The 21,395-nt window shown below is 39.5% G+C and overlaps 1 protein-coding gene across 4 annotated transcripts in view; it reads right to left on the reverse strand.

Annotated features, from left to right (window-relative positions):
- SERGEF (secretion regulating guanine nucleotide exchange factor) overlaps nucleotides 1-21,395 on the reverse strand; it is a 141,962-nt gene that overhangs the window by 52,911 nt on the left and 67,656 nt on the right. For all 4 annotated transcript variants that reach the window (XM_058857562.1, XM_058857569.1, XM_058857555.1 and 1 more), the window contains one exon: nucleotides 9,963-9,999. In XM_058857562.1, the coding sequence (XP_058713545.1) occupies nucleotides 9,963-9,999 (37 nt within the window). The remainder of the gene's footprint in view (nucleotides 1-9,962; nucleotides 10,000-21,395) is intronic.

The raw sequence follows: 21,395 nt of genomic DNA on the forward strand, positions 1-21,395 counted from the left end.
AAAATGCATAAAGACAGGGAAGGGGAGATGATTAATGATGTATCCTGATAAAATAATTTTTTCATATTTAACTGAATTGTTGTTCGGAGCATCATCCACAAGGAAAAATAAAGAAAACTCATCAAGTTCAGAATCCTTTCTACTCAAAAATCTTAACTGACAGAAACTCTTTCCTACTGAGAAAAATGGAAACTGAAATCTTCTAGCTATATACATCCTTCACTCATCAGAAAAGCACTGTGTCTGGCATTACAGAATGTGTTATGGGCAGTGGCACTCTGGGACATTCAGAACAGAATCAGCCTGATTCTCTTTTACAAGGTGAATAACAGGAGATCTGTGAACAGCTTATAGGGTTTTGAATCACTAGCACTGCAGGTCACATAACAGACTGAGAACATGCTACATCTTCACGAAATTCCTCAGATGAACAGGGGTCTGGAAAGGCCAAAGGGGGGACCATAAAGGACACTAGAGGTCATTCTCACAGCTAGGATAAGCACTGGAAATTTCATTGTGGTACATCATCCCCTGAGCTGCCTGAAGGCATTTCAAAAAATGATGCACAAAAGAGCAAATATGGTGGCCAGGCTCCCTGGGTGTAACCTCACACTCACTGAACGACCCACATAAAAAACAAATAACAAATGACTATGGCCTGTGAATAAGAGCAGAGTTAAAACTGGATTTCATGTTCATTATGGGCTCATTTGGAAGCTTCATCTCTTCCACCTACAGTCTTGGGCTGGTGCTTCCCACCACAATCACTTCCCAGTAATCTAGTAATTTGTTCCAATACAAGGGTACAGAGCAGGGATATCATAAGATGCTAAATCTGAACAAAGGAAGATAGAGCATCCTGGCATCATGTGAAGGTCCTCCTAGACAACATTTAATTTAGTAAATGAGGGCTAGAATAAATACAAACAAAGTTTATACCAGGATCAATACATCCTATATTATCTTCTCAAAGTAAATATTCCATTAGAGTTGTAGAGGGAAGGAGGACGTATGCCAGAACTAAGCTAGGGGAAATGTAACTATCTCATCTGAAAAATCTCCCAGGAAGGCCTCAGCATACTGGTTTTAAAATTATTACATGTGTGTTATTACTGGTGATGGTGATCGGTCTTCTTTGGTTTTGAGAACACTGACAGATGTGCTGCCATCCTAGCAAGTTCAGAACTGTCAAACACTCGGGTAATAGAGGCATTTGGCTCCTTGAAGACTGATGGGCACCAAGACCTGTACATGTGGCAATAGTCTCTCACTTCATTCAGCTTCCTGCTAACCACAGTTATGTTTGAAGCCTCACCATTAACAAGTATAACATGCTTGACATGAGTCCTTGTGTGATTTACTTGTTCACCAGGAATATATCAACCCTTCTCACTGCTCCACGATAAACGTTAAAATATATTCTATGCTAAATACCTCTTAAAATCCTGTTCAGTCCTTCACACTTTCTCACAGTTCAAATAAGCCCAACAATCTAAAAATAAAATCATGTGAAGACATTTCTCAGAAATAATAAAAGTCCCAGTTTAGCCTGGTTGCTCCTCAGAGATTCCAAAAAAAAGTAAAGGAAAAGCACAATAGTGAAATGAGTCTCAAAAGCATTTTTAATTTTAATTACTTTGTCACCTACCTTCTATAAAAAAGCATTTGAGTGAAACAAGTTCAAAAAGCAAGGACAAGTAAAGGGTAATTTTTATAAATATGCTAACTTTTAATCTCTTTTAATCTCTTTTCATATGACTTTTTTCCCCCTACTATTTTCTTAAATACTTAACTCTCTAAAGCCAATGATTTTAGTAAAATTCTTTATTTTTACCCTGAAAGCTTGCTCTAGGCTTGCAAGCTTGAACAGTTGCTTCTTTATTATTAGTAGTAAAATAATCTTGCCTGCCAGCTAATACCTCAAGATTTTCTCCATTGCAATTTCAACCACCTTCAAAGTCCAAGTCCTAAATCCTAAAGTGGGAAAAGAGGATCTGCTTTTATGGAAAGGTATAGAAACAATTCCCCACCCCACCTTGGATTACAAAAGCTTCAGGAAGCCTGCTTTGATGTGTTCATTTAGTCCTATGCAGTTACAGCTAAACAGAGCAGTGTTGGCCCAGAAGTGTCCCTGTTTCACCACCAGCCTGGCAATGTTTCCCATATATCCTTACAACATCATCTCTCAGACTCATGTCACTGTCAGCATCCCTGCCTTCAGCTTTGGTTCGTGAAAGATTTCCCTGACCTTCATAACTGAAAGATAACATTAGAACCATATGACCAAAACATGCTTAAAATCCAAAAACTGGGCAGCAAAGATGACTTTTAAATGTGCATTTGTGAAAAAAAAACCAACTCACACTCAAGCCAATCTCTGAAAATCCCTACTTCAATCTTTTTATTATGCAGAAAGCTACCGAGAGTATGTAAGATGGTGCTAGTAAAACACACACACACATAAAAAATATCAAAAGGTAAAAGCTTCAAAGATTATTCACTCAGAGCATACAACAAACTAAGCTGGTCACAAATATCTACCCATGTGCTGAGAGAAAATTTCTTAATGCTCCATGAAAGATCTGGATAGTGACTACACACAGACATGGGGGTGTCAACACAAGGTAGCAAGATATTCCTTCCTGGAGAGCCACAGATCTCACAGCACAGTCAGGGCACTCCTCACACCAGCTTTCTAAATATAAACAACCTTGTTGTCCCGCCAGGCAGCCATTTAGCTGCAAAATTCCTCCTCGGTGATACACTTAGAAGGTAAAGTGTTGAGGCTGCATGTACAGAAACCAGAATTACCAGCACAGCTCACTACAGAGCTACGCAGCAGAAGGGCACCAAAGCCTTAATTTGTTGCAATTCCAAGTGCTTTGAGCTGCTTTGCTGGCCTTGTGCTTTTACCTGGGTGAGTGTCTCTCCCAAATGCTCTAGATGACTCCCTGAAGCCAGACATTTGTGCTTGCTTTTATTTCATTTTATAGCCACCAAACACTTACTCTCTCTCTGGTGACCAAGGGTGCCTACTTTTGTGATTCTTGTTTGCTTCCTTGAAAATTCAGATAAATATGCCTTGTAATACATGGGATGTATTTTTCTTCTACTTCAAAGTAATTGCTCCGCTTAGAGCCTGCGGGTAAACAAATATGATCAAGTCTAATTTGTTTTCTAAATACTCAGTATCCATCCAGTGAACCCTCTGCCAAAGGACAGCAGGCACCTTACTGCAGCTCCCACTCTTAAAAGAGTGGTCTCATCCTCTGTGATTTTCTAAAACCAGGTGGAAGGACTTTTCCACAAACACCTGCAAGGAAGGGCTCCCTACTCATTCAGCTTCAAGCAAAAATTGCTTGGTAGCATTTGCTAGTTGTTTGTGGTCTTCCCATGACAATTATCTCTTCTAGCTGCCACTCACAGCTCCAGATGGATGGGCTTAGCTGTCACCAGAGGTTAGTATTACTCGCTTGCCTCTTCCCCATCTTTGGGAGGGTTCTTGACGCAGCAGATGTACCACTGTGGATGTGATGCGGTGTCTCGCAGGAAACACACTGAGAGCGCAAAGGAGCTCAACTCCAGACAAACTCTAAGCTGACACCACAGCGACATGTAAAGTTCAGGGAAAAATTTTACAAGAACTGTGAGCTTTTTGTATAGAAAAAAAGTAACAGCTTTAATCATCAGGGCCTGCCTAAGCAGCTCTGCATCTGGCAACAGCAGGAAACCACACTGCAAACAGTATGACAAGCACTGCGTTATTACCTGTTTATATGCTAAATTATATAAATTAAGATAGAGACACATACACCAGGACTAATTATATTTTAAAATTGCCTCTCTGAGGGGAAGGGAAGTGATTGCAACTATTATTAGTTCCAATGCAATACTAAAAAAAAAAAAAAACAAAGCCAAAAAAATTGTCAGGTCCTTCAACTCTAGGCAGTTCTAAAATCCACTAAGGGGCAGTTTTTATTCCAACGATTTCACAATCTAAATTCCCAAGCTGCACAGAGAAAAGAAGCTGAACACAGCATTCCAGAGAGTTAAGTCACCCAAAATATGCATCAATACAGTGACAAAGCCTACAAGAGAAAGTAGCTGTAAAACCTGGACTTCATTTCAGTAACAGAAGATGCAGTTCAGTCAGATCTTATCTTAAACTCTAGATTTTCTTTTTAGGAAGTCAATGCAATCCCATTTTCTCTTGTGCATCTGATTAACTTTTCACACCAAAATATCCATCCTTTCCTATAGCCAGCAGCCATTGACTTCAGACAATGCAGTTGATACAAAGCCATTTTTAGCCCCATCAGAAGGCTTTTCCAAATGCTCAAATTAACATTCCCTAATTTCTCATCACCTTACACCCACTAATACATGAGATTTGCAACTTGGCTTTGCATTAGCCCTTAGAAAAGAAACACTAAGAGATCAGAGGAAGAGATTTTGGGAGTATAACCTGCTATAACAAAATAATCAGACTTCTGAAATTTGAAATTCAATTTCAGTTTCCATGTTACCAGAGGAACAATTAATTTGCCTGGAGCACCAATAGTATATAGAAAAGAAACACAAAGTGAAAAGATATTTGAACAGCTCACTGTATCGAACCATGGCAGGAAAACTGTGATGTCAAATCTATATCCAGCTATGTCCAAAGCACTCAGACAGGTGATCTGATATATGTATGATGCTGCTTTTTCCCAACAAATATTAACAAAGGGGCTTGTATTTTGAAGAGCTATTTTAACAAAGCCACATTAAGAGCTAAATGACACACGAAATGGCTCTGCCAGAGAATAAATTTAGAAGGTCGACATATAACCCGCATGACAATGACAACAGTGATGGTTACTCGAAGTCCTGCCAGGTGCCCTTTAATAAGCAGAGAATGTGATTAGTGCTGCAATGCAAAGAGACAGCATGCTGCAACATGACTCCATGCTGGTCTGCCAGGAAACCTTTACAATACAGTCCCTGGCTGCACTGGGATTTTTCATGCATAATAAATAAAGCAACAGACTAGCAGACTCAGGTTCCTTGCTGAACACCAGTGCCCTCCACTGTGAACTCTGAAGATTCCTCCAAACACTATAGCAACAGAGAGAATTTATGATTTTTCTCCTCATGACAGACTGCTGAATCCCCTGGGACCGAATGTCAGACACATGACTCTATCTGCTGCTTGGTAGGGCAGCTGTGAACATCTAAATAATACTGTCAGCATAACGCAGGGATCCGTCCATCAGCCTGCACAGCCTGCTCTCCCCATTGGTGCTCACTCTGCCAGAGAACAGATCTTTCATAATCTGTTACAGCCCTTCCTCAACTGATGCTTTATACAATAATTCAGTTGGAACCGGGGAACTTTACTAGCTGTATGGAACCCTGCTAATTAAGAGGTAGTGGCTCACACATAGGAACCCTTCAGCTTCCTTATTAAAAAACATGGAACCAAAGTGTTTGGGATGGCATTAAGACCACCATCATTTTAGGATGTATATCGCCACCTCCCTAAGCTTTGATCATATTTGTTTTTCAGCTCATAATTGCTATGTTCTTCTAGAACAGGAATATAAAAAGAAAATCTTAACAGAGTATGGAATAACAGCTTTTACTGCCCCTTTAACACTATTGCATACTTAATTCAGACCACTGGAGGCGTGAGCTACCATTTGAGTGGAAGGATGTTTTGTCCTAATTTCTTCCACAAAGATTATTCTTCAATTAAATTTAGTATTGGTTTTTACTCTCCAACTGCAGTTTCAGCAGGATGTGAATGCCTGTGTTGGGATAGTTACAGCTGTGATTGCACACGAACCATGGAAGACAAAATCCTGAAGTTTGTTCTAATTCACACAAAACAAAAAAGGCAATGGGAGATAAAACTAACTCTCTTCTGGAAGGGCCTGTGATTTAGCAAAAAGCTAAGAGTGATTTTAAAAATGTTTCTTGACAATGCTGTTGCACTTAACCCACTGAAACTCAGTGTGACCAGCCAGAACCTTCTTGTCTCCTCATATGCCACTTGTACTTCCATGTGCAAAGCACACTTACGGTTGGGTGGCCAGCACGGGCCTTTGGGGTTCATTTTTTATTAACATTAATTACATGGTGCCCTCTCCACTACCATTAATCATGGGGGGGGAAACAGTGCTGAGTAAGTAACCTGAAAAGGGAAAAAGACAAACGAGACAGAGACAAGTATCAAGTGAGTAACAATGACATTAATCACAAAGCCCAATTTCTCTTTGTGAACACCACTGCACCACCACCACCTGCACTGACAGTACCTCTGTGGTGTGGGTCACTACATAGCAGTGTCCAAGTCAGAATTTGGGGACTGTCTCACTGAAGGATGCTTTAAATCCTCCATGCAAGAAAATGAGGAAAAAAAGTCAGAATTCACTGTCTTGACTATGAAAGTGCAAGAAAAGGCTTTTTGCACCATCTGAAGTAGCCCCATGTCCCAACACTTATCCCCTTCAAAACACCACACCAGAAAATGTCAGCTTGAAAGATCCACATCTTTCCTCTTCCAAACAAACAAATTTCTCTTTGAAGGCTCTTTTAAAGTTGGACTTCAACAGAAACTAATTAGCTTTTAAAACAAGCACTTCTCCCTAAATATCCTCCAGTATCTTTTGTTTAAAAGATTTTCATTAATTTATACGGGTTGAGAAAATTACTAAAAGCAAGACCAAAAAAGGGATAAAATGCATTACCAAGGCTTTGGGGAGACAGACTATAGAACTGTGATCCTTGTAATGATTTCTGGGGTTTTTTTTTAACTACCTCCAGGAGGCTTGAAGAAAATCCCATGGTTTAATTTTTACTAAAATAAGACATTTGCATTTGGAGGGTCTTCACGGCATTCTGTCCTGTGCCCTGTGGCTGCAGCACAGTCAGGGCAGTGCTGCATTTAATAGCATCTCTACCTCTGCACAGTTTATATTGCTTGATTATTTAAGTTGCAGCATTGCATGAGCTACATGTTCTCTTAAAAGATAACTATTTTATTTTACAAAAAAGGAGCATCAAAGTCTTACTGGAGAGTGGGTAGGAAACTGATAAGAGCCTTCTCCATAAATACTGTTTTTAAACAAAGGCTTTTTAGGGTAAGAATCAAACCTTACCTTTTCAATATTGAAAACACTATGGAATCCCAAACCTGGAAAAAGCCCAGCTTTGTCACAGTGATTTAGTTCCTGTTATGTATTTCAGTCATTCAAAGACCCTGTTTCAGTGTCACAAAGTTCAGCACTAATATTGCAGCTATCACATTCAGGTAGAAAAGCCACCTTTGTGGCACTCAGTAAGTACACACACTGTTTTCAGTGTAGCAAGGTGTTTTTCAGATATGTTATACAACATTTATTAAATAACTACCCATTTCTTTCAGTACAAAAATAGGCTGGCTCCTAAGATGATTAATCCTTGATTAAGGTGAAAAGTGCAAGGTCTTTTCTTACCAGGCAAGGACTTTCATTCTTAAATGAAAAGACATACCAACATAAAAAAATATTACAAGACTTACAAATTTTAGAATTAGTATCACAGTACAACCTCAAAATTGATAAAGATAAAGAAGATAATGAAGATAAAATTGTGTTTTCACCAAGGGCTATGAGCGAAGATGTTTACACTTTTTTGCGTACTAACAGCAACTTTTAACTCATTAAGTTTAGAAAAGTTTAGGTACATTTCAAGACAACCCACATCTCATTCTCCTTTATATCAAACATTTACCCCACTATGAAATGAAAACTAAAATACTACCAATATAGCCACAGAAAAAGAAGTGCTATCACAGTGAACAGACAAATTTTGCACTGACTTCAGTAGAAGAAACCAAGAAAAGAGAATTCAAATAACTGAACCATACAAATGGATGCAGACTATATAAAGTAACATGAAAAAACCTAACTGCTTGCTAGCCTTACAAATCAAACAGCTTGTATCACCAGCAAGAAGACTGGAACACTACTTCAGCATTTGTGGAATGAATCATAAATCCAGCCTCTCCATCCTAAAAATGTTTCCATTTAAAAGATGATGCAGCAAACAAAGCACAAGCACATCTGTATATACAACCAGAAATACTGACTTGAATATTATACTGTTAAAGGCTTTTCAGTTTACTTGTCATATTGAACTTGAATTATTTCAGTTTAAAACTAAATCACTCAAGCATTTACTAATTAAAAAAGACATGGTTGCTACAGTTGTTATAAATGAACTCTGTTTGAATGGTAAGTTATTAGAAAATTGTACAATCAAGTAGACATTCATGGAAATCCATGTGATATCTTTTAAGGACTATAAAAGCTGACAGTTTTGAACCAAGAATGGCCAGTGATCAGAGAAATCCTACCACAGAATGTTCTAAAAAGTCAACCTTTTAAAAGCATATGCAAAATTCAATTCAGGGAAAATTGCATCATAGTTCTTTAGTACAAAAAATTTGCAACATCACATTTCTGTTGTCCTTAAAATAAAATTGACTGGCTTCCAGCACTGATAATTTCCCCATTGAATTCAATGAGCATAGCACGCAGCTTAGATAGGCATATGGTGTTCTTTACATATGCAAAGCTCTTAGTTTATTGTAACTTTCTTCTAGAATTTCTTTCCCCAACCCATTTTTTCCCAGAGATTTCTGCCTAGAAGGCAGAAAGCTTAAAAGGACATAAGCAGAGAGAAGGTTGTTCAAACTCAGTGCTTTGCTTTCATGCACACTGAAGGAATCTGCCAGCAGTACATTTTTACTTCATCAATTCAGCAAGAAACAAGATTGCTCTTCAGTCGACATTCAGAAGCACCAGCCTGACAATTAATACAGACATGTGATCCTGAACAAGTAGGGAGAAGGCAAAAAGGAAAAATATTTTCTTAAATCCAGCCACAAATTTAATAGAACTTAACAAGTTCACTACAAGGTTTAACTGGAGAAGGATAATTAGAAAACATACTACAGCAGATATGGAAATACAGAAAATGCCACCTTTGTGGCCAGTTCACAAAACCTAAAAAATTAGAGCACAGAAAAAGGTTGAATACCAAATAGCTGCTTTACTCTATCTCTGTCAAACCCCACTTAAGAAAACTAAGGAAATTCATTACTTGACACCTCAATGCATCTGTCATGGCAACCAAAACCATCTATGTGGATGGAGAGCTGTTTCATTTCCAGCTCTCATTAGCACAGAATTCCTTTCTTCATCTGTCTTGTGCTGTCTATTAATGGTGATAATTATGCTGGCCTCCTTTATAAAGCATTCAAAAATCTACAGCTAAAAATGTTCCTAAACAAGTAATTATATATAATAGCAATCATGTATCAAACTTCAGTTATCAACTCATCACATGAAAGCAAGAATCTGATTGTTCCTGGAATTAGTACACAAAATTCAATTTCTCCGCCGACATTAGCTTCCTAGTACTTCCATCATTATTACAACAGCTGCATTATGCTAAAATGCACTAAAGAACCTGTCTACCACTGACTGACATTTTGAAGCTTTTCCAAGCTTTGAACAACAAAAGACCCAGAAGTTTTTTTCAGCAATAATTTCCATGTTAATAATTTCCACCTTGTTAAACAAAGATTTTGACCAGCGTCAAGCTTAGATGTTATTCTGAATCTGCAGCCTGGATTGTTGCAATGGATCCAAACTAAAACAGGCTGTAGCACTTTGCAAATGTATTCTCCTGTAATATCCACCAACCCCTCTCTCCTTACAGGGGCTGGCCTACAAGGCCACAATTTCATCACCACCACTTATTGTCACCAGTTTATCTTCTTTCCTCTACATCTATATGCTACTTTCCTCCTTTCAGCTGCACATAATGCCCTTAATCATTCAGTGTGTTTGATGTACACGTTTTTCTTTCATCTTGTGCTACTAAAAATGAAAAAATTATGAGAGGATTTGTTATAAAATAAAGCTACTTACCAACTATTGCCAGATTATGCTCTGAGCCACATGTGATCTGAAAAAGAAATATGAACAACTAAATCAGAACCTGCTTGCCATTAGGAAGACAGTCACAATTATGACAGGAAATTAAAAATTAACCTGAAACAAACAACTACACTTTGTAGGATGCAAAATTAAGGTTGAAGTGTTCTCACTCTTAAATGGAATTTCATTTGTAGCCTCACTTAAGGGCTTAGGTGCCAGGGGTGCATGTTTGTTTGTTTTTTTAATAAAGAGTTATTTTCTTTTCAAAATACAGACATGTATTTCATGGACTGGCCACAATTCTGCGAAAACATCACACCTTTGACAATACCCACTGGATCCAACAAGAGGCACACAGCAAACACAGATTAATGCAGAGACAGCTGGGAATCAAAAGGGTGATGAGGATCTCTGTATCTCTCATCTATACTTTTTTTCCAGCTGACCCCTGAGGAACTGCTCAAAGTATACAGGCTCAGCGTGCTAAACCTGACATGATATGATTCCTATGGTCATTTGCCTGGAATGGAGAACAACTACCCTAGGACTCAAACCTTCTGTTAGCCCATTAATAATGGAAATCAATTACATATTTCTTTTCAAAGCAAACTTACAGTTCACATATTTTTCACCCTTCTATGTAGCTGCTGTGAACATGTCTGATGTTTAAGTTGCTTTAGTGTACTGAGTTTTTGTAAGTTGTCCACGGGTAACACGGACACCAAGAGTAGTCCCATGTCCTGACTGCAAGGGCTTGTCTTTCCCACAGAATTTCTTTTGCAAGGTCACTCCCAGCATAATTGTCTGAGGTAACAGTCTTCATACAAGATTACTCTGCTGAATGTCCTCAAGTTTTTAATTTAAATAAAACAAATCCCCTCAAAATCCTGTAGCTAGTTCACTGTCTTGAAACTACTTGCCCATTATACCTACTACTGAGCTGGAGAAAATTAGTAAGGACATTCTAACTTAAAGCATATTTGCAATGGCAAAAATATAATGCAGGAGCATATGCTCAATTATATTAAAAAATACAAGTTCATACCATCAAAAGTTTATATGGTTCTGTGCACGCATAACAATTTAACTTTTACAGCCAGAGAAACAGCTATAATCACCTCCGTGTCTGCAGAACATAAACCCATAGAAGCTAATAAAACGGGCCTTGTGCTCAGCTCACTGGGCTTCAGCACTTACTGGTAAAGAGACACCCAAGACTGACACACTAGGTAGCTTGAGCTCTCATGTTATAAATGAACACCACAATCACTACTATTTACATTTTACCAGTGTCACAACTGCTACATGAAAACATCTGTGCAAAGCCATCCCAACACAACAATGGCAAGGAAGAAGAAAAAGAGTCTAGAATAAAGCTGCTTAGACAACACATTAAAGCATTTGGGAAAAGAAGGCAGGAAAAAAAATTCAAGTCACACCACATTCCAGTATGTCCTCATCTTCAGAACAATCAAGACAAAGAAGCAGGAAAAGCAATGCCTTTTTAAGAGCACTATCAGGACTGCACTGAGTCTTTTATTCCACAATACTGCAGACAGGAAAAGCTCCAAGTCCCAACCATTCAAACAAATAAATCACTGCCATATCCCACATCGCTATCCTCACCACAAGACTGAGCCCTACAAAGCAGCAGGGCTGGCTCCTAATGCCTATTTACTGGCTAATGCTCCCACCTGTGCTTCTCAGGCTCATAAGCTGATACCATGGAAACAAGATCCACACATGGAAACACATGCAAAGGCTTTCTAGCAAAAAAGCAGAATTCTCATCTTCACCAAGTGCTGAAAATTGGATATACTGAAGTTGCTGCTAATAGAATAAATAAATTTTATCTGAGGTGTGAATAATCTTGGCTAATTCCCTAGGAAATACACTGACACAGGCAGAGATTCAAAAGCATCGGCACAAAAGAACTGCTCAAGCTGGTGGCTGACACTGCCAGGACCCACTCCAGAAACACTACATTAAAAAAAAAAAATTAAAAAAAAAAAAAGCCCCACTCAATCAAGGTGTTATTTAGTAAAAAACGTCCCCTGACAAAGAAGCATTTTTTTGCTATACCCAATAGCAGCAGGTACAGAGCATGCAAGCCAGATAAAAGAACGCTGGTGATCTCAAACAGCTTTGCACATGTAGCTGTTACTCTGGGCACCATTCAGAGCCTCCCACTAGCCAGCTATCAGGCTGTGAGGGAATCAGTCAAACCAGTCAAACCAGGCCAGGAATTGCTGTCTTATATAGACTGGCCAGTGCTGGGGAGCTGCCCCCAAGGCAGCCACTGAGGGCCAATATGCTGCAGCTCTGGGGCTGATGGGCTGCAAAGCACAAAAACACCTCTTCTCGGGGGAGTAAAAGCCCCAGCGAGGTGAAGTGCCAGCTTTGCTAACAACAGCTGAAACCAAGTAAAATCAGAAGCTGCTGAAGGCAGTGCCCTGGATTCACCCTCAACAGCTCAGAGCAAGGACAGCACACACCATCATGTACCAGCAGGAGTTCTGTGCTCCAAAGTAGAATTTAGATTAGATTTAGAGCACAAGGTTCACCACACCTCTGCCTTATCGCAGGGTGTCACCACCTGACAACAGAGGCTGACTTTATAGGAACCCCCAGATAAAAACAACAACCTTAGAGAACTCTAAATTTAGCTCCTTAGAACACCTTGTCCATCATCTATGCTCCTTGCTACAGGCTATACCATCCACCCACAGGATTCCTCCTGGCCTGCACACCTATGCCTCTGGAGCACAGGAGGGACCACATCACAGAGGTGAAGCAAGGTTGCCACTGTTTAATGTACATTGAAGCTTTGCAGGTATTTCACAACATCTTTCTTACGATAAATTTAAAATGTGGCACCCTCTTTTCTCCGGGACTCCCCACAACAAACAACTATCAGCCAAGAATGATTGATTTGCTGGTACAAATACAGACCAGCCAGAGAACAGCATTGCTGAACAGATGTTTTATGCTTACATTAGATGTAATAAGCTCTGCAGTCAGTACAGGTCACTGGGAGAAGCCTGGTATTTACTGCAGCAACTATAATTTTCTGGCTGCTTCTCTTCTGTCCCCACCCCCAATGTGCTGCACAGAAATTAAATTCCAACAGACATCTGCATGCTTCCAGTGGGTACGTACATTCAGGGATGCTTATAAACACAAAATAATGCTTTCTAATTGGGCAATAATTTTACACTATGTTTTAATTGAAAAGAAAATCTTAATGACAAATCAGAGAGACTGTTACTGAGCAAAGCATTCTGTGAGCTTAAGAAGCACAACCCCCTACACAGTAAACAATTCACACTACAGTTCTCAGTTTGGAGAGAAATTTGAGAAGAGTTGTGAAGGATATTGTGATCTCTATAGAAATGATCTCAAAAAACGTGACAAATGTCTGTAAGGCAGGCAAAGAATGCTTAGGGACCATTTCACCCAGAACTTATTTACCTTATTATCTGTGCTCTTTCAACCATACATAAATTGTTTGTTTCTTCCCTTAAGTTGTGCGCTAGCAAGCTGTTTTCTACCTGGCAATGGCTGTGGTTCAGATCCATCCATCCATCTAGGTTTAACACGTGTGGTGTATGCAGCCAAGGGACCAGCATTTTATTAATCATAAATAGTATGATAAATAGCATAATCATAGACATAAGCTGCAAGGATGGTGAGGAAACACCTTAGCACAGCAACCACAAACTCTGGGCAAAACACCAACACCTTTCTGTGGCCTACATATATACTAGTTCTAACAAAAAATTGTCTGAATGTAAAATAAATGGGTTATACAAAATAGAGAAAATATCTGTTAGGATTTAAATATTTTTCTACCCTACATGAAAAAAAGCACTACATTAAGAAGTAATGTTTACATATTAGATAAACATTTCTATATATACCTGTGTGTATATATACATATATATATATATTAGTATATAGTATATTAGTAATAAGTATTTTAGGAAGAGAAGGTTATCTACTAAACAAGATATTTATCAGGGAAGAAAGTTCAGAGTACCACTTTTTCTATCTAGGATAGAGATCTCACCTTTGCAGACAGCAAACACACACATCCAGGACAAGACTCCTGTGGATATTCAGACATACAGTCTCCCTTGGATTTCAAAAGGTAATTAAGAGACAAAAAAACCTTTTGCCAACCATCCCCTAAGGGACTTCTGAGTACTATAACAAAACAAGTCTGACAAAGTGTATAAAAATCCAAGTTTCAGGCTAATACCATAACCACAAGGCTATTCCTTCTTTTCTTTCTGTAACCCCAGGGCTTTTACTGAGGATTTGTTGTGCAACCCACCAGGAAAAAAAATGGAATCAGAACTGCAGGCAAAGTCAACCTCCCACTACAGCAGAGGGGAAGGGACAGTACAGGAGAGGGTGCAAGGAAGAGGCACAGGGAGCTGGACTCACAAGAAGGATTGCAGTATGAAAAATCACAAGCATCCAAACATCAAGGTGTTAAGCTAAAACAACAAAAAGACCTCAATGCCATTTATTTTTGTTTCACCATCCTATAATTGCATGTTAATTCCCTTTAGTGCAATTATTTCCCAAAACATCAAAGGCTGTGGAGGCTTCCATCACTTTAGAGATAAGAGCATGATGTACAAAGAAGATTTTTAGGGATGAATGAAGATATGATGTTTAAGTTGCACACAGATTCTAGTTTCTGTCTTCCTAATTGTACCAAAGCTCTTTTTCAGGGAGAGAGAGGGTAGGGAGCAAGGGAAGAAAACCTATGAAAGGGAGGGCACATAATTACTTTTATCCAGCACTTTAGCCATGGTATCTCATGTCTTTTGACAAATTTCACTGTAAGGAAATTGCCAGGCCCAGAAGATGTCCAATTTTACTCCTTCTGAGATCAGAAGTCCTAATGGAAGGAGACGAGGTGACCGAGAGACTGCAGATCAAAGCTTACATAAGACAGGAGAATCTTTTCTCCCAGCCTGTTCTTCCACGTCCTTGATTAATGTATCGTAACAACAATTTGTACTGTTTGACACACTCAGTGCAACTACATTTGTATGCAGAATTCTATTGATGTGTAAAAATAAAGTAAAAGGAATCTAATTAGCAAAGCTGTCCTGCTTCCAATGATCCTTTACTAGGAACTCTGTGTTCCTCTTCTGGATCATTTGACTCCTGATTGATAAGAAAGCAGCTTGCTAACCTAGTCACATTCCTTGGCGAGCATAAGACCAAGTTCAGCTTAATGCAGAACATGTTCCTAGCTGTTGGCTGCACCAGGTGAAAAGTAAGAGGGCTAGTGTTGTGTAGCTCACAGGATATTTTCAATTTTTCATCAAATAATCTTATTTTCTACTTAATGCAGATTTTTTTTTTTTGTAGTTGTGTGATTCACTTTTTAGTCCGCATGTAGTTTGTTTTTTTTTCCCTACAACAAGAAAATTCATAACAGAATTTAAATGGAATGCACATAGTAAGGTCTGGAAGAAAACATTTCTTCTCAAAACACACCTGACCAAAAGCTAATGTGCCACATAAGCGGACCTTTGCAAGCATGGAGGAAGAGAGGAAACATTAAGAAATTGCCAGGATGCAGTAAGCTTTCAGAGGAAGATTTTATAGCTCTCTGTAGCTTCTGGAGTTATGATCTATGCCCTCCCTGCCTGAAAGTAATTCCAAGCCTGCGTCACTTGTAGCACAAGACACAAAATGCTTTTCCTCCATGCAGCATTTCCCTTGCTTCTCCACCCATTGTTTTCAGAGTCCCATCTTTCATCACTCAATACCCTGGCCTGCCCATCGCCTTAAAGTCACCAAAAAGCCAGCTGGCCAACACCGAGAGCTTGCCTTTGTGTCCTCCATGCCATACATGACCTACGTCTATGTCTCTGCACACCTTCCCTCTCTGTGACACTAACCACACATGAGAAATTGCTCTGCTCTCCTCTGACTGCACACCACACTGGAATGCCTTCTTGTGGTTAACTGGGTGCAGTTGTACTTCTTGTGATTCAGTTGGTGCACCTTGGGTCTCAAGTGATTGCCCAAGACACAAACATTTCTGAAGTACAATGCAAAACAAAAAAAAAAACAAACAAACAAAAAAACCCTCACAAAAAACAAAACAAAAACCAAACCAAACAAAAAAATCCCACATACACAAACCCCCCCCAAACAGATGAAATTAAGACCACGTACCAAAAACCAACTAATCTTTTAGTACCAGAGAGGAAACACCACAACCCCAAAACCCTGTCATTAGGGATCAGGCATGGGAGATAAAAATAAAACAAGGAAAAAAAAGGTAGTTGTTAAAGCAGAGAACGTTTTCATGGAAGGTTTACATCACAACAATCCATGTGCACCTCCTAAGTCTACTTGGAGGGAGGTCACACTAGAAAAATTAAATATGGACTGTTTGCCTTAAGCTGAGGATGGAAGGACTCAGGATATCAACACAGAGTAAGATCTGTGTTCACCTATGAAAAAAACGTCATCTTTAGATGACTCCAGAAAAACACAACAAATGCTGAGATCTCAGTAAGAACACTCAGTGGTATTAGGTTTTAGTCAAATGACAAGAATGCAGCCAAAACAAGTGTGATAAAAATCTGTACAAGTCAGCAAGGTCAGCAGGCTTTTCTCTTTTGCCTCAAAATTTTCCAATTAGTTCTTGTACCCTTCTTTGGGCAGTTCTCTTCTTTCCTTGGGGTTCAGAAAGCATTAGCAACTTTCATTCCAGGAAAATCAAGCTCTTCCACTTTTATATCCCTCAGCCTCACTGGTCCATCAAAATTTTCCATTTTTGTAACCAAGACCTCAGCCAAAAAACAATTTTTGTCTGTCCTTTCATCATTTTTAAAATTAACCAAGTCATGGTCATTCAATTTTACTTTGTGTCCTGTAATGAGCTCTCTATTCAGTCTTCAATATATTGTGAAAATTAGGACTGAAGTATCCCTTCTGACTGATAAAGAAACCATTCACCACAGCAACCCTGTTAATGTGTACATACTCCTAAACCTATGACTGCACACTGCAAATCCCACAAGACCAAAATCCTCACTAACATTACAGACATCCAGATATGAGCTAGAGGAATGGGGTCTTCAGAAAATGCACAATTTTACCCAAGGGAACTTCTTCACCATTTGCCTCAAAATTACTTTGATTTGGATTGTTTCATGCACAATTCCCAGCTCCTTGCAGTCTCAGTGTCACTGTCTCATAAGTTGAATGAGAGGCACTGAGATGAATACCTTACAAGCTGTTCAGGTTTGCTTTGGGGACTGCAACTAGTTTGCTCTTTATTTGAGGCCACAAACACAATTTTGACATAAGAAATTAAAGAAACCAAGGCCACAGAAACACAAAGTTTCAAAACCTCCTTATACACTGATTTGTCTGTACCATCAACACACCCATCCTTATGATCAGATTGTTCTGATGTTTTCAGGTCAAGAACTGTGGCTTGCAGCATGCAAAAAAACTACTTGGTATCTGTCTTTTCTTTCTATTGTACATGAAAACAGCAAAAAGACAGAAGTTCACTATCACATACGAATGTCATCATTGTCTATCTGAATGTGCTAATTTCTGGTACTCTAAAATTAACTAAAATTAATGACATGGTTCTGTTAAATAATGATTACAGACAAACATTCTGTCAAAGTATATATCATTACCAATCACTTTATAGGCTTAGAATAAAAGTCATGACAGCATGCTATTATTTGGCAACAAAACATTGAATTCCACTTAAACAACCACATCCTTTTGTGCATGTATAACTGCAGTTTTAAGTCTTTCAACAGAATCTGGGTTTCACATCTCTTTTCTTGTAGCAAAACAGTCCACCATTCTGAATGCATTTGGAATATCTTCTGGAATATTCAGTGCATCTGGGGAGAATCAGAGAGCAATCAAACACACATATCATGGGCACTGATCTCTCTCAGGAGCCCAGCACTCCCCTAACTGTGCTCTTACTGCAAGATGTGTCGCTACAATTCTTTTCCACAACAAACACACTGCAGTGAACTTGACACACAGCCTGCAGGATTACACAATAGCACAAAGCCCGGTATTTTTTTAGAACTCAAAAGAAAACTAGCACTTCTTATGAAGTTCATACCCTCAAAGAACTGTCAGGGTATTCTAACAGGATGCTGTGAAGAGGCAGACAGTATCCCTAAAATACTCCTTTAAAGGGGGCAAGTGCTGTAGTGTGGCTGTGGCCAGACAGCAGCCACCTCATTAGGGCCAGAGAGAACTGGCCCCACCATTGTCAGGTATGTCATCCTCCATAACCCTTCTTTTCTACCATGTGGGGGTTTTCAACATCCTTAGAGTATTTTCTTCTTTCACATGCTTTTTTTACCCATGCTATCCTTCATAAAAAACTGCACCCAAAACTCCTGGCTGTATTATCAAAATAATACCACTGATGATGTTGTTATGGAATATTACCCCTATTTTATAGTGCAGAGGCTTTTTTACTTCTTCCAGCATCAAATCCAAATTTATGATAGAATTTTAAACATCTCAGTTCAACTTCCAGCCCTGGATGTGGGAAGACTAATTTTCAGAGAAATTACTAAATGTTCAAGGAAGGTCTCAAGCAAAATCGCATTGAGCTTTCATTTCTATGCTAGCGCTGCTGACCTTAGTGTTTAGCGCTGCTTGTGTAAACTGGCAGTACACAAGTACAGTGTCACTGAAGGAAATAAAAAACCCCACTTAATTTCCAAAACATTTTATGTTATTTGAAAGAAATGAGCAGGTCATTTAAAGTACAGAACTACTACTGTGTAATATCATTAGAAACATCCCTTACTGGACCCAACGCCTTTGGGAAATATTATTCAAGATAACTAGTAGCTGTTTAAGAATGCAAATCTTTGCCTGATTTCCAGCATGACACTCACTGACCTCTCCCTCCCCCACAAACATGCACATAAAAATAAAAATGTTATTAACTTCACTCGTAGCCAAAAAAACACCAGCACATTAAGAAGTTCTCCTAAAATATGACAAAATAAATAACAGAGATAAAAAAACCAAAACATTTTTCATACACCAACTGCCTCAACTTGAGGACAGAATTTTCTTGGTTCATTTACTTTCCAGAAGAGCTGCAGGCATAAAGCTTCTATATCCTTGTACAAAAATGCCAAGCCATGAATTTTGCTGACTGACCTCTCCCTTACCTCTCCAAATAAACGGTGCTTATGTCTTTAGGGTATCACATAACTTTGCTCTTGAATGTTGGAGTCTCTGTTTCTGTAGCACTTACTAACAGCACAGCTCCTTAAAGCAAGCTTGCTGGAAATGAATAAAATGTAAACTTGCTAAGAGTCCAATGCAAAAATTAATAAGAAAGCACTTCTGAATAAATAAGATTACCATTTGAAAGGACTCAAATAGACTGAGCCCTAATGCTAGATGCAAAGGATTAGGGAAAAAACATGTCTGAAGTGACTCTACACAGCTGATAAAAAGGCATTTTTATTAAAAAGCTGAATTATAGAATCATAGAATCATTGAGATTCAAAAAGATGTTTGAGAACATCAATAAAGATACTGAACAGTGTGGACCCGATTTTCTCTGAGCCTGAGGGATTGCAGGCTGTCAGTGTCAGATCTGTTCCCAAGGGAAAGTTTCTTGGGAAATCTCGCACTCACGGACAACATTTGTAAATCATCTTGCTTTCTCAAAACAGTGCTGCATAATTGTAGATAGCGTGTTTTTCTCTTGTCCCACCAATAGGACAAGAGGTGGTGTTCCCTTACCCAATCATGTTAACCCTGTAACGTAAAACCCTATAAAAGCTGAAAAGTTTGAAGAATAAAGGCCCCTTTTCCTAGCAACTCATGGTGTGTGCTGTGAACCCACACTTCTACATCATGTCTAACAGTGACAGAACAGGACTGGGCCCAACACTGAGCCCTGGGGAATATCACTTGTGACCAGATACCTGCTGGACTTCGTTTTCCCACCACTCTCTGGGCCTGACCATCCAGCCAGTTTTTTACCCACCAGAGAGTGCATCTGTCCAAGCCATGGCCTGCCAATTTCTTCAGGAGAACACTGTGAGAAATGGTGTTAACAGCTTTACTGAAGTCCTGGTAGACAACATCTACAGCCTCTTCCTCATCCACCAAGCAGATCACCCTGTCAGAGGAGATCAAGTAGATCAAGTAGGCCCACCCTTTCATGAACGAACCCCAGTCTGATCCCCTGGTTGTCCTGCATGTGCACCATGATGGCACTCAGAACAATCTGCCCCATGACCTTCCCAGGCACCAAGGTCAGGCTGACAGGCCTGTAGTTCCCCAGATCCTCCTTCTGGCCACTCCTGGAGCTCAGTGTCACATTTCCCAACCTCCCCAGTGCACCAGTACTGCTGATAAATGATGGAAAGTGGCTCGGTGAGCATTTCCATGAGCTCCATAAGTACCCTCAGGTGGAACCCTCTGATCTGAAGACTTGTGTCTTAGTGCTCAATGACCACTTTCCCTTGGATTATGGGGGTTTCATTCTGCTCCTTGTCTTCCAGGTCAGGGGACTGGTGCCTGGAGAACAACTGGTCTCTGATGTTAAAGACTGTGACAGAGAAGGCAATACACAGCTCAGCCTTTTCCTCATTCACTTTCACCATAATCCCCCCAACACCCAATAAAGGCTGGAGATTCTCCTCAGCCCTCCTTTTATTGTTTATGTATTTATATAAAGACTTTTAGTGTCTTTTATGGCCGTAGCCAGATTGAGTTCTAGTTGGCCTTTGGCCCTTCCAATTTTCTCCCTGCATGACCTCATAGCATCCCTGTAGTCCTCCTGAGCTGCCTACCCAATCTTCCAAAGATGATAAACCCTCCCTTTTTTTCCCCTCTGAGTTCCAGCCAAAGTTCCCTGTTCAGCCAGACTGGTCTTCTTGCATCAGATCTTCTTTCAGCACATAAGGACATCCCGACCCTGTGCCTTGAGAATTTCCTTATTGAAAAATGTCCAGCCTTCCTGACTTCCTTGCCCTTCAGGATTGCCTCACAAGGGACTCAACCAGGCTCCTAAATAGTTTGGAAGTCCAAAGTAATAGTTCTGTTGACCCCCTTCCTTGCTTCTCTTACTTCATTTCCTACAAAGGGAACAGGATAGATAGTGAAGGTTCTGCAACATGAATTCATTTAGAGTTCTTGAATCAAAACTCCAGAAGAAGTTCATAAAGCTTGATAAATGGGCAAGACTGAGACAGACAAAATTTACCGTGGTCAGGGTACAGCATAATAAATCTTTCTGGATACCAAAAATAATAATTTAGACTGTTCATATATACAGAAAGATTCTAAACCAATGGGAACCTCTCAGGGGAACCATATAGCATCACTGTGGACAATTCACCAGAACTAGCCATTCAA

Source organism: Poecile atricapillus, chromosome 1, assembly GCF_030490865.1.
Source record: "Poecile atricapillus isolate bPoeAtr1 chromosome 1, bPoeAtr1.hap1, whole genome shotgun sequence".
Lineage (NCBI taxonomy): Eukaryota > Metazoa > Chordata > Aves > Passeriformes > Paridae > Poecile > Poecile atricapillus.